The 13,632-nt window shown below is 41.4% G+C and overlaps 1 protein-coding gene and 1 long non-coding RNA gene across 8 annotated transcripts in view; one reads left to right on the forward strand and one right to left on the reverse strand.

Annotated features, from left to right (window-relative positions):
* Nucleotides 1–7,707: 7,707 nt before the first annotated feature.
* LOC118532308 (uncharacterized) lies at nt 7,708–12,422 on the reverse strand. Its single transcript, XR_004915645.2, has 3 exons — nt 12,283–12,422; nt 11,956–12,010; nt 7,708–7,926 (listed from the first exon to the last, which is right to left on the reverse strand). It is a non-coding gene; the product is annotated as an uncharacterized LOC118532308 (long non-coding RNA).
* The window catches only part of FAM120C (family with sequence similarity 120 member C), a 106,639-nt gene continuing 105,330 nt past the window's right edge, over nt 12,324–13,632 (forward strand). For all 7 annotated transcript variants that reach the window (XM_078064600.1, XM_078064601.1, XM_078064602.1 and 4 more), the window contains exon 1: nt 12,324–13,022. In XM_078064600.1, coding sequence (XP_077920726.1) covers nt 12,324–13,022 — 699 coding nt within the window. The remainder of the gene's footprint in view (nt 13,023–13,632) is intronic.

Raw genomic sequence — 13,632 nt, forward strand, 5'->3', positions numbered from 1 at the left:
TAAAAACTATTTAAATTGATATTCCCCAAACGTGGACGAAGTGAGACCCTCCAACAGCCGGAGTCTTATGGGATTCTTCACATGTTTATGTTAGGTTTACCTTTCACAGAAGGCAGGGTAACTTGCTGCAGGAAACGTTTTGGTATATAAAATTAGAATAACTTTGTCAACCAATATAGACCATGAGCCCTTTTTAATGTGATTTTCTTCCCGTCGTCACAGCAGGAGGAGTGAAGCCTTGTTCTAGGTGAGGCGGAGAGAAAGGAAAAAACAGAACTGTAACAGTTCCTTGATTCTGCAGATACTGTAGCTGCTTTAGGATTTCAATAGTAATTCAAAGCAGCTATCTCCTTGTTTCTCATGTGCACACTACATTGTTTTTGAGCATCTGAGAGGCATTGGTTTGGCTTGCATTCTTTTGCAAGGGATATATTGCAGCTGATATGAGTCTCATTTTGGGGGAATCTTTGTATTCCTAACAAAGAGGATTCAAGTTACACCTCTATTGACCCATTCTTCTGAAGTAAAATGTACTTGACACAGTAGGTTGTAGGTTTTGAGACTTACACATGAAACACTGGCTTTACAGGGTTCTAAGATGTGGGGTATACACTGTCCTGCAGTGAGATAGTAGACCCTCGAAGGACACTATTTAAGTTGCCCTTAGCTTTTTTTTGCGGGGGGGGGTTGCCATTTTTTTAGTTGTTATAATTTCTTGTTAGTATATATAGCATCCTAAATGATTTTAGATCTTAGATGATTTTGGCAGCCTCTTTAGAATCTGAGAGAGATCACTGTCAAGTTGCACTTTACTGGGTTTTATCCAGTTTTAGGAGGTGAGGCAATGTCAAAATATACACTTTTGATTTTCAAGAAGGCTAACTATAGTAATCTTAAAAGGCTGGTCACAGAGTTACCTAATGCTCAGTCTGTGAAACCCAAATGGAATTCTCACATGGAATTAATCAACTACCACATATACATGTTTACTTTCCACTCTGAAAATTTCAAGGTCATTTCTAGTACACATTTACCTGATAATGAGTTCTGTCTACTGGTAAACATTCCAAATTACCACCCAACATTTCTTTTAACAGATTTTCCTCCATGTTCCTCTAAAATTTTTACCCTATGAGCTTGCCAGGTGATGAGGAAAACTTAATAGGTGAACTTTTTTTTTTTTTTTTGCATAGTCTACTTTGTGACATTCAGTACCCTTTTTCAAAAAAATGTTTCTGGTATTGCTTACCTGAGGATCACACTAACCACCATAAAGATTCTGTCACTATTCTTTGGGGGTGTCTAAAGCAGCATTTTCAGAATTGCTGTTGATAAGAGCCACAGTTTCTTTTCATAAAACATACTCTGGTTTGGGTGAGTCTTTCTAAATCTTATGTACAGATTCTTCAAATTTCTTCTACAGTATTGGTTTGCAAGTTGCAGTGATTTTAGGACATTAGTGTAATGCAAATGCTTGCATTGCAGTGTTTTCCATGTGTACAAAAACAATGCACCTAAAATCCGTAATTCTTTAAAACTGCTCGTGTTTCATTATAAGAGTTGGCTTTGTGTAATTACATTAAGACTTACAACCTATAAAGTGAAAATTCTGCAGGTTTTAAGATCCCTTCCTCTCTAGATGTAATCCTTTTAAACAGTGTACCCCAGGATGAAAAAACCTCCATGGATGACATGCACAATTACATTTATTAATGGCTGCTCTACATCAGATGTCCCACATTTGCCACCACCTCTGTTTTATGTATAATTCATCATTCATTTGCCTGCAGACTTTTGCAGTGCCTTGTAATATTTAGAATCTTTTCAGATTTTTTGCTGGAAAGAAAAGTAGTCTTCTAAAGTTTGAAGATGGTGAATAGTGTACTGCTGTCTCCATGCTGACCGCAGTCGTTGGGTTAACATATGTTATGTATACATTATGTATATGTAACATGTATAAGTTTAAAAATACAGAAAAAAGTGAGTTTGTGCAGAAATGAAGAAAACAGTGTTATTCACATCACTGTGGGTTTTTATTTTTTTTCCCATTACTTAAATGTTTGATTCAGATTATAGTCACTTTGACTGTAAATATTGGCTAGTTTTCTATGTAGGGGTTTTACATTATTTCATAATTTTGCTAATTCATATAATAGTGCTGTTTTCATCCTTGCTGAGGTAATTTTCCTCCCCAGAAACAATTAACTCTTGAGGTGAAGCTCAGAAATTCCCTTCTTACTTAACAAAGAGCCTACTATATAACAAGGGCCTTCTACCCATTTCCAAAAAACCACACAAACCTGTCCTTTTCATTTTCCTTTTTGTAGCAGAAAGAGGTTGTACTAAACCATCCTGCTTGTAAAATTTATTTGGGGAATAGTCTGTGTGTCCAACCACCATGTTTACTTCTCAAAGTACAAGTCTTATGAATAGTACTGTATCTCCATATGTGGCAATGTGAGCATTTCATCATGAAGTACATGCTGCTATGTTTGTGAAGTTGGGTGTAACATCATAAGACTATGAAACCAGTATTGGTGTAAATCTAACGAAAATAACCCTATGTATATTTGTAGCAGTCTTGAATCTCTATTTAAGGTAATTTGCTGTAATATAACAAATACCCATTGTTTTTCATCCTTTTCTTGCCAATTTTATATCAAGCATGAATTCTCATGGTTTGACAGCAAAATTATCTGTGAAAGTTTAAAAGGCACTTTTCCGCTGTGATTTTTGGATTGAGTGTGGAGTGTTATGTACAGTATGATGGGATGTATCATTTTAGAACCCCAGATTTAAATCCAGTCCAATTACTTTTGTTTATCTACCTCGTTTTCAGTGCTGTTTGGGGGTGCAGAAGTAAACACTGCCTGTGAAACTTGCTTTTTTGCCTAGATTCTCAGTATTCTTTCAGGTTATACATCTGGCCTGCCTCCTAGTCCCAGTGCTAACCATGAGTTCGAGATGAGAGGGACCACCACTCTGCCACCAATCTGTGTTTAAGTGATGAGAGCCACGTGCCTCTGCAGAATAAGCTTTGGGGATTTGGGGAAGGAGAGCAGAGAAATAAATCCAGCTGGTGGCAATGTAGGACCTAGTTTTAGGAGTCAGTCCTAAAATAAATGGTAAGAAAGTATCTAAATTAGACAGTCCAGTGCCTGTAACTTTGCATCTTTTATTAAAGATGCATTTCTCGTCTGTGTGCCTAAAGGGCTATGGGTTGAAATTGCTTTAACTACCACAGTGACATATTTGCTCAATCCTACAGCAGTGGCCTGTCATTCAGCATATTAGCATACTGCTAGGTATTTGCAGTGGTATTTTCTTACCTTAAAATGGCTGTATGCTTTTAGTTGAATCGTAGTTGGTGGTAACTGTTTATCCAATCTCTAAAGTTTATTGGAGGCATTGACTTTCTTCTTTGCTGTCTTTTCTGAATGATGAAATGATGCATTCCTTTTCTTTTTCCAGAACACTCAGCTACTGTTTGTAAGCCACATGTTCCTTGTTTCACATGTTTACTGTATAACACTACAGAATATTTAATGTTAGCAAATACTGTATTTCAGGCTTCATGCACAAATACATTCCTGAAGTATGTTTGCCATCAGTTTGGGATTCAGTTATTTAATCTTCTGTTTGGTTTAGAGAAACTTGAGATTTGAGGTGGTGTGCAGGCCATTTTCTAGAATAGATTGTTCATTTTTTCATTCTGTAGTGTCCTTGGGACTTTTTTTAATCCCCCCTTTGTTTTGAAGATGAATCAGAGAGGGGGGTGTGTTGTAGAAAAGGCCATTGGTTTGATAAATGTAATTTCTGGTGTTCATTTTTTTAAAACCAATCCAGACTGTAAAATTGTGACACTCAAACTTGGTAAAACCCTTTACAATTAGTATGAAATTTTGATGGAGCCAAATGCTTTCAGTTCACCATGGAAATAGTCTTTGTATGTGAAGGATGAACACAAACATTGGTCAGGGTCCTTCATAGCCAACATAGGCAGGGGCCTGGAATAGTGGCTAGGTGACACTGACATTATTTTCAACTGAGATAGTTGGAAGACTGTACAAACCAACAGTTTCCATTCTGGAAGGTTTTCTTTTAATTAAAAAAAAAAACTCAAAAAGGCTAAAAGTCAAGCAAGAAGGGAAGAGAGAAACTGGGCTCTTGAGAAAAAAAAATGGGTGTAAAATAAACTCCTAAATGCGTGCTTGTCATCCTTCCAGGTTTTTGTTTTTGTTTTTAAGTTGCATTTCTTTTCCACTATAAGTTAAGATTTCAGATTGAGGTTTGTGGTCCAGAACATACCCTCAGCAGAAATAGTGACTGATCGGAAAGTGCAGTTGTTCAAGGTCTGTCATGCTCAATCACTTAAAGCTGTAATTTGTTTGATATGAATATTAAGCATGTAGACCTAGTGCAGCATGGGAGCCACTCAGGAAGTTTATGCAGTTAATAAACTTTCATGCATAATTTACTATGAAGTATGCAGAATTTCAGCCACTTCTTTACTCTTAACATTTAGTTGTATATGTGAACTCTCCTTTCTTAATTGGGGAATGTAGCATTATATAGAATGTTGTTAAACTTAATTTTAATCCTTCTTGACATTAACTTTTTTTTTTTTTTTTTTGTAAACCAAGTGATCTGCCTTTAAGCAGTTGTCTGATTTTGGTTCTTTGAAACTGTGATTTTTATTTCATTTGTACCCAACCATTGTAAGTATTTTGTTTTGTTTCTTGGAAATTTTGTTTTGAAACAGAAAATAAAGGCTGTGTTATAAAATGAGTACAGTATCTTATTAAAATGCTTTCATAGTCACTGCAATCACCTGGCTTAAACTGGTTCTTCATTTATCAAATGTAATTTTTAGCAGATTTAAAAGATTTAGTCCTATAGATTATGCTGACTGAACAAACTAACCAAGCCGTTGGTTACCTCTTGATATATAGCTCTAGCAAATTTTGAGTTTACCTCTTCACCACTCTTATCAATGAGCTATAATTGTAACAGTCACTATGATTTTCTGAGTACCTATTGTGTTATCTAGGCTTTTACCTGTGATATTTTTAATTCATAAAACAATCCTATAAGCTGAGTCTGTTACTATCTCTACAGAGAAAATTTATGGATCAGAGAGATTAAAGAATTTGCCATGGTTAACACAGCTAGGAAATGGTGAAGCCTGGATCCAAACCCAGGTCTGTCTGACTCCCAAGCTCATAGGAAAAAACCCAGGCCATACAACTCTCAGATATACTGTAGGAAAAATAATCCACATACATTTACAATAAGTTTTCATCTATTATTAGGATTAGTAGGTGCTCTTTTTACATGTCTTTCATGAGGTTATATCCAGTGCTTGTTTTATAATTTTAGGAGTAGAAGTATGTGTTTATAGTACAAACAAGGATTCAAAATGTGCCCTTTGCACAAACTTATTAAGGAATTTCCTTTCATAGTGACAATGTTTCTGGTACATCTTTAGGAAAAAAGTACATTTGGAAATTTCCCTCCCACATCTCTCATTTACCACACTACAATGACTTGGGAAACTGCCAAATGAGGTCCGATCATTTGTTCACTTGATAACTTAGAAGAATTGTGCATATGTTTATGCAACCAGCCCTGGAGGAAGAGTTAAGAGACCTATCAAAAATATCCAAGGTTAGCTGAGGATTTAAAAAATATTTTTTAAAAAATCTATTACCTTTATTTATTGACCCAGTAACTCTGAGGCATTCTATCTTCGATGATTCCCTAAAGGAAGGATACAAGGTACATAGTGGAACAAGCATGGGTTTTGATTCATAGACCTCTCAAACCTCCACTGTCTCATTTGTAAAATGTGGTGGTTGTACTAAATGAGATATGCAAAAGCAGCTACCTCCATCCCTAATTTGCTAATTATGTTTATTGTGAGATATCTCTGGTGACTTTCACACTAAACTTGTACTTGGGAAATCAGGCTGGTTTGGAAATGGGACCTCATTCTTATTACAGTTAATACAGATAGACTTTTTAGAGTCCAACAGACCCAGAGTTGTATTCTGGCTTTGTGAACTTGGGAAAACTGCTTAACTTTAACACCTCAATTTCCTTTTCTGTAAAAAGGATAGCTGCCTCAGTTGGATTGTTTCCAGACTAAATGAAAAAGCATATAAAGGGCTCAGTTAGCACTATACCTGGTACGTAGTAGGTTTGCTCAAATAATAGTAATGACTACTCAAGGGACCTTACATTATCACTATTTTAAGAGAAGAGGAAACAGGTGACAAAACTGAACCCAACTTGTGAGTCAGTGTGAGATCTCTTGGTGGAAGAGATTAGGTATTGGCCCAAAAGGTCCTAGATGATGTAACAGAGTGAGGTCCAGAGTTGAAAGTGTTTAAGTTGGGGGATAAGACAATATAAAACCCATTTAAAATGTGCACCACTAGATAAAAGAAAGAGATGGCAGAACTGTCTGTGCCTAAAGAGTTTAGAAGGAGCTGAAGTAATAGTAGTAGTTGGGGAAAATAGAGTGGGGTCTTACAACAGAAGCTCAACACAGAAATAAAGATGTACAGCATAGGTAATGGTCCAAATAGGAGCAGGACCTTGTGATAGATAGATGAAGAATTGGAAAGGACTAGCTCACATGTGTGTTACAAATGAGGAAAGACCCTCAGGAATTAAACCAGTATTTGTAAGGTTTCTCCATTCCAGCTCAGAGGTTCTCAACCCTGACTGCATATTAAAATCACCTGGGGAGCTACGTAATCTATGTAAAGCACAACAATGTGAGTGTACTTAACACTATTGAATTGTACACTTAAAAATGGTTTAAGATGGTAAATTTTGTTGTATGTATTTTACCACAATTTAAAATAATAAATGTGTCTGTGCTCCACCCCTACAACCAGTATTGTTACATCCACATATTAATGTAATTAGGGTTGAGAAGCACTGTCATTGTTTACTAATCAAATGACTTCCCTGCCTGCTATTAGCCAGTTGCTGGTTCAAGAAAAACAAGAAATATGGCAGCCTCATTAGACCTTCTAATGAACTATTTCCTATAACCATATGAGCTTATAGCCTCTCAAAGAGGCCCCAAGGTTCTGGGCAATAGAAAAAGCTAAGTGGGCCCCTTGCAGAAACTGAATAGCTAGTTGCTACTTAAGTGGAAGATATCAGAAGACTGAGTCCAATGTGAACTCTCCAGGCAAACTCTTTATGCTTCTCTCCACCCTTCATGATAAGAATGAAGATTAATTAGGTGCGTACTGTGCCAGTTATTATGCTAAGCACTCTACATCATTTAATCTCCACAAGCTTCTGAGGTAAGTATCATTACCATCTCCCTTCTAAGCTCCTCGACTGCTGAAAACTGCTTTCTCCCAGTGTCCAGCTTTATTCCTGGCACGTAGTAGGTACCAAATCTGTTGAATGAATTAATGAGTCCCTATTTCACAGATACAGTAAGGGATCAAGAGGCTAAGTAACTTGTTAAAGTTAGATAGCTAATAAGGAGTTGAACTAGTATTGGAACCCAGATCTTGGCTCCAAAGCACGCCCCTTAACTACTATTCTGTGACATCTATCCCCTTCTGCTTTCAGGGCTTTGGCCTATGTTATCTCTACCCTCTCTGGCCTAAAGTTTCTCCTGTATTAGGTATGTTAAGACTCTTGTGTACAAGTAATAGAAATCCAATTTGAACAAGCTTAAACAAAAAGAGGAATTTATTATAAAGATGGTGGTGTCTCACAAAACCCAGGGATAATGCAGATGGACCTTAGGAACAAATAAATCAGGTGCTTGCATGCAGCCAGGATTTTTCATCTCTTCTCCAGCTCAATCCCAAATTCTCTGTGAAGGTACATAAAGGATGGCTCCTGCTGCAACTATGAGGATAAGGTAGAGAAGGTGGTAGAAAAGGGGTACTGGGAAGACAAAACAACAGATGTTTACCTATACTCCTCCTCTTAACTGCCCATAAACACATGCCATTTTCCCCATAGCTACAATTCCAAAAATGCCCATACCTAACAGAATCCACGGATAAATGCAAGTCACATGCAACTTCTGCATCCAGAAGCAATGGCATGGCATAGACATGCCCCTTCCTCATCTACTTCAGTGACAACCTAAATGTGACTCCTCTTGATCCTGCAACCTTTAGTAAACTTAACTGCCACCAATAGATCTAACATGAGAAATACAGAAATAGATTAACCATGATCAAAATTCCCTTTTAGGAAAGGAGAGGGGCACACCATTATCAGCCACCAGGTCCAAGTATGCACCATTTCCACCTGGATAGGAATAAAGGAAATAAATTACGGGCATAGAAAAACTTATGCGAGTCAATTTACTGATGCACCCTCTCACTTAACCAGTCTGTACTTGGACCTAGGGCATGTTCTAGAAGAGCAGTGATTCTCAAACTTGAGAGTGCATTACAGTCACCTGGAGGTGAGAGACCTGCAAAAACTTTTCTCAACACAAACACTCCCTTCAAACACCTGTGCCAAGAGACTTGACCAAACTTTAGTATGGCTTCTGGAAGCCTAAGGCTAGTCCCTGAGATGACCCATTTCCCATCTGGAAAGCTCAGGGCTGTCAGAACTTACAGTTTGCTCTAGCCAACACTTAAAGATAGGCCCCTGACCTCCCTTTTTTAGAGCATTTACTAAAAAGGGCTTACAACTGTGAGTTCTTCCCCTGTCCCCTTGAGATGTATATGTATCTCTTACAACTCAGAAAGATACTTCTTAAAGATCTGAGAGCCATTCCTTTGAAATGTAATCATCAGAAAGGCTAGGGCCTCTATCTCAAAGTCTCTGTAGGATAGCACCCTAACTTCCGTAAGTGCCAGCTAGCAGACCTAGCTGGCCTAATCGCTTTTGCACTCTTACCCACTTTTGGTAATTTTTCACTTCTCTGACTCTCCTTGAGGCCCTGCCCCCTCCTTCTCTGTCCTCCCTCATCCTCACTTTACAACGCCCAGTCACCTCTGCACAAGTGGGAACAGAGCCCAGCTTTTTCCCCTGCTGGCAGTAGTTACTGAATAAAATCCGTTTTCACTGCTCTTTTTTTAATTTCAAGTTTTTATTTAAATTCTAGTTAACATATATGGTAAAACTGGTTTCAGGAGTAGAATTTAGTGATTCATCACTTATATATAACACTCACTGTTCATCACAAGTGCCCTCCTTAATACCCATCACCCAGTTTTCACTGCTTTAACTAATGTTGAGTTTTGTTTATTTTGACATTACTTAAAAATCAGATTGCTGGCCCCACTCACAGAGTTTCTGATTCTGGAGGCCTGAGGTGAGGCCTGAGAATTTCTAACAGTTTGTAGGTGAAGCTGATGTGCTGGTCCCGGGACCATACCTTGAAAATCACTGTTCTGACTCGTGGTCCCTACTCACTAGATATGATTTTCTAGTGATACAACTTCCTCAAAACCTCATTTGACTGCCTGGGGATTTCATTTGAGGGGACTCAGAATGCTAATAACAAGTCCAAGAACCTTGTCAAATTATGCTCTTTGAATCTTCAGATCTACTAAAGGGAATAACCTGGCTCATCCTGTTGCAGCTTCTATCTCTTAGCACTCTATCTAATGTTTTAACTTATTCCCCCTGGCATTCTGCTCAAGGTCTGCAGTTCAGAGCTTGGGTAGATAATAATAGGCTGAGTTCAAGGCTATGAGGCGTCTTTCTCTTTAAAGATTTTATTTATGAGAGTGAGAGAGAGGGAGAGGGAGAAGCAGACTCCACACTGAGCGCCGAGCCCAACGCGGGGCTTGATCCCATGACCTGAAATCACAACCTGAGCCAAAATGAAGTCTGGCGCTTAACTGACTGAGCAACCCAGGCGCCCCATCTCTCTTTTCTGATCTGCTGTGGGTATGTTACACCTACCCTCTCTTCCTTGCATTCCAGCTGAATGCATTTACAGAGGGAGGCATCATCACATTTGCGGGGGCTTGGAGAATAAGGAATCTCTGGAGGCTTATACAGATAACCTCATTCCAATTACCTAGATGCCAATTTCCTAATCAGTGAAACGTTTGACATCAGAGTTCTACTGCTCTAAATCAGCAAAGCCCATGAATATCGGACACTCAGCAATTGCAGATCTCTTGATACAGGCAGAGGGGCTGCTCTGTTTTGAGTGCCAAGAGCAATAAGCAACTGCTTAACTGCCAAGTAACACAGAATGCCAACTTGCTGTTAACTGCTGTGGGAGATCTCCAATCTCTGCCAGTTCCATATTTTAGGGTCTGTAAATTGCCACACTCCATTTCTCATATCAGTTCTTGAAGGTTTTTTGGTTTTTATTTTTTGTTTTTTTGGTCCTAAGTAGTTTCTAACCCAATTCTGTCTGAAAAGTAGTAATAGGATATGGGATTGCCTCACAGAAACCAAGGACCAAGAATGCTTCAGGAATGATAAAGACCCTGGAACTTAAACACAAAGAAGACTCTCTCTCATCTCTGTGCTGAGAATCTGCATTTTTCTTCTCTTTCTGTAGAGCAGTATATTTTACTTCTGTCCCTCTGGTGGTAAAATTGCTGATAGCTTCCAAGTTTTATGCTTAGAGAAAAACTGATCTCTCTGGTCCAATTCCAACTTTATAGGAAATGAGATTCTGACTGACCCAGCTTGGATTATTTGTCTACCTTTGACCCATTCAGCTATGGTTATAAGAACATGACAGTTTTTGCTGTAACTCTGTCAATGGGAGGAGGGTCAATTCTCAGAAAAGGAGGGCTGAGAGACAATCCAATAGGTGTTCACTGTACTAGAAAACCTCTGTTCTTTCCATCTTTCATCCCTTCAAGCCACTGCTCATTTTCAAAGAGTTACCTATGTGCACTGCTTCACCATCTATTTATTCCTTGCCAATCTAGCTTGTTCTATCTGCACTGTTCTTTTATGATAAATTCCTTTTTGGAGCTTGAAGCATTTTCAGCTTTTGCATCCTACTAGACTGTTCTCAAACTTCATTCATCTTAACTACTCTTGGGTTCTGCACCTTTGCATTCTAACTCTGCCTGCTATTATCTCCCATCTTTCATTATTTTCCAAGCCAGATCTGGCTACTACTCGCTATTACAAAACAGATCTTGTTTTCTGCCCTCCTCCTGCTAAGAGTGGGCCTTAAAAGGCAGTCAGAAGACTGGTGCTACATCAGAATCAACTTAGAAGCGTGCTGAAAATCGATTTTTCCAAAAGATTATGATTCTGTTACGTCTGAAATTGTAGCCCTTGCAGTTATTCTGCAAGAGCTCCCTGACAGATTCACAAAGAGGTTTGGAAACAAAGGTCCTAACTATAGGACACTGTAGCTCTGTGAGTAGTGGAAAGGTACAACTTGAAGTTTAATTTGTGTTGGTGCTTATTTCCCTGACCAAAGACATTCTGAAAAAAAAGTGATAATTTCACTTTGTCTCTGCATTCCGTTGGGTAAATAATGTCAATTTCACCACTCATAAATTGGGGCCAAGAACTCTTCGAAGAATTACGGTGTTAAAAGTTAAGTGGATTACTACAGAAAAGTTGGTTAGCACTTTTACGTTTCATATGTGTCCCATCTCATTCATTAAAAGCTACGCATATTATTTTTCCCCCCGGCAAGGAAAACGCTCCCTCCTCGGGAATTTTAGCGTTGTTTAGCTGAACTCAATCCACTCTACTTCCTTTCCCATGATGCATCACTTCTCCCCCAACTCCTTTTCCTGGTAAATAGCCTGAAGCAACTCGGCGGATGCAGGGAATTGGCGTGCAAATCCTAAACACGTTTCACGCCCCGCCACCTCGGATCCTGTGACCGCAAGGGCAGCAAGCGGTGGTAATCTTGTTCCTCGACTGCATCCTGAGGCCATAGAGAAGACTACAACTCCCAGGATGCCCCTCCTCCCTGCCCCGCTCCCCCTCCCCCAGCTAGAAAGCGTGTACCATAGAGAAGACGAGGCAACATGGCTCCCGGAGGTGGAAGGAAGAGGCTTCACCCCTTTTGAAGCGGTGAAGAGCGGCCGGAGAGGGGGGAAAAAAAAAAGAGAAGTCACTAGAGCCTGTCATCGCTTTTATCCTCCCAGCCTCTCCTGAGTCCTATCGGCCTCACCCCTTCTCCCCACCCAAATCCAATCTGTGGTCTCCTCCCCACCCCGCCCTCATCCCCTCGCTCGCTCACCCCTCCCCTCGGGAATCCTTTTCCCGCCCCCTCGCCCCCCGCGGAGTGCGCACGCGCCCGCCCCCAGCTTCGCGCCCAGATCGCCACCTAACCTGCTCGCGCAGCCGCTGTCTCGTCTGCCCACCGACGAAGCATGGGCGTCCAGGGCTTCCAAGAGTTCCTGGAGAAGCGCTGTCCCGGGGCCGTGGTGCCCGTGGACCTCCTCAAACTCGCGCGCACGGTCTCACGCCAGCAGCAACAGCACCAGCATCGTCAGCTGCCGCCTACGGCAGCGCTAGCGCCCGGGGCTCCACGCGCCGCCAGAGGCTCCGCGCCTCTGCAACCGCCGCTCCCGCCCGCTGCCTTGGGTGCCTACTCCGGGGGCGCGGGGCCGACTCGGCACCATCACCCCGCTCACCACTTCCACCACCACGGCCAGGCGCACCCTGGGCTGCACCCGCCACCGCCGCCGCCGCCGCCGCCCCCTCCGCTGCCCGGGGCCCGGGTGCTTGTGGACGCGGGCTCCGCGCTTCCGCGGCTTTATGGTGGCTACCAGACGGATTGGGTGTGTGGCGGCCAATGGAACGCCATGCTGGGCTACTTGTCAGCGCTATGCCAGGCTTGTGCCTATCCCGGCGGCGACGGCCTGGAGCTGGTGGTCATGTTCCCCGGGGGCCTGGGAAAGGACCGGCTGGCCGAATGGGGCCGTCGGTGCCAGGCCGAGCGGCAGACAGCGCAACTGATCGTGGGACACGTGGGCAACAAGGGCACCCCTCCTCCACGGGCCTGGTTCCTGCCACCGGCCTGCCTGAGCCACTGCGTGAGGCTAGCACTCATCCGCTTCCGGGTCAAGGTGAGGGAGGGGCCGGATCTTAAATAATATGCCCCACACCTATTCCCTCCCAGCTAAACACCTAACCACCCACCCACTAACCTGTCCCCCATCTACTCACTCACCGCCTAATCAGCTAATCCACTTGCCTAACTATCCTTTATCATTTTATCCATTTACCCACCCTTTCATACCACCCCCTACCGATTCGCTCTCCAACACAACCATATCTCTACCCATGTCATCCCAATAACTCCCTTTTTACCTTCACTCATCCAGTGGCCTATCTCTGGGTTTTAGCCGAATTTCTATTGTGGCCCCATCTTTTTCCTGCTGTCTTCTGCCTCAAGCTGAAATGCCTTTTTCCAAATTTTTCTAGTTGGCAACCCTCTTCCGTATGTCTCTTTCCAACCTGGCAGCAAATCAATTAAACAGATGTTAATCGAATACCTTTCTTCTACAACTTCCTCCCCCCCCCCATTTTGACCCTGTGCGCTTTTTTTTTTACCCATCTGTCCATTCAGCCTTTTTCATTTCCACATGCTTCTATCTCCTCCTGCCTTAGCCTAAACAAATAAAAAAAAAAAAAAAAACCCCACTGATTCAGTCACTGTTCAACAAGTATTAGACC

This window comes from Halichoerus grypus, chromosome X (assembly GCF_964656455.1).
Source record: "Halichoerus grypus chromosome X, mHalGry1.hap1.1, whole genome shotgun sequence".
Taxonomy (NCBI): domain Eukaryota; kingdom Metazoa; phylum Chordata; class Mammalia; order Carnivora; family Phocidae; genus Halichoerus; species Halichoerus grypus.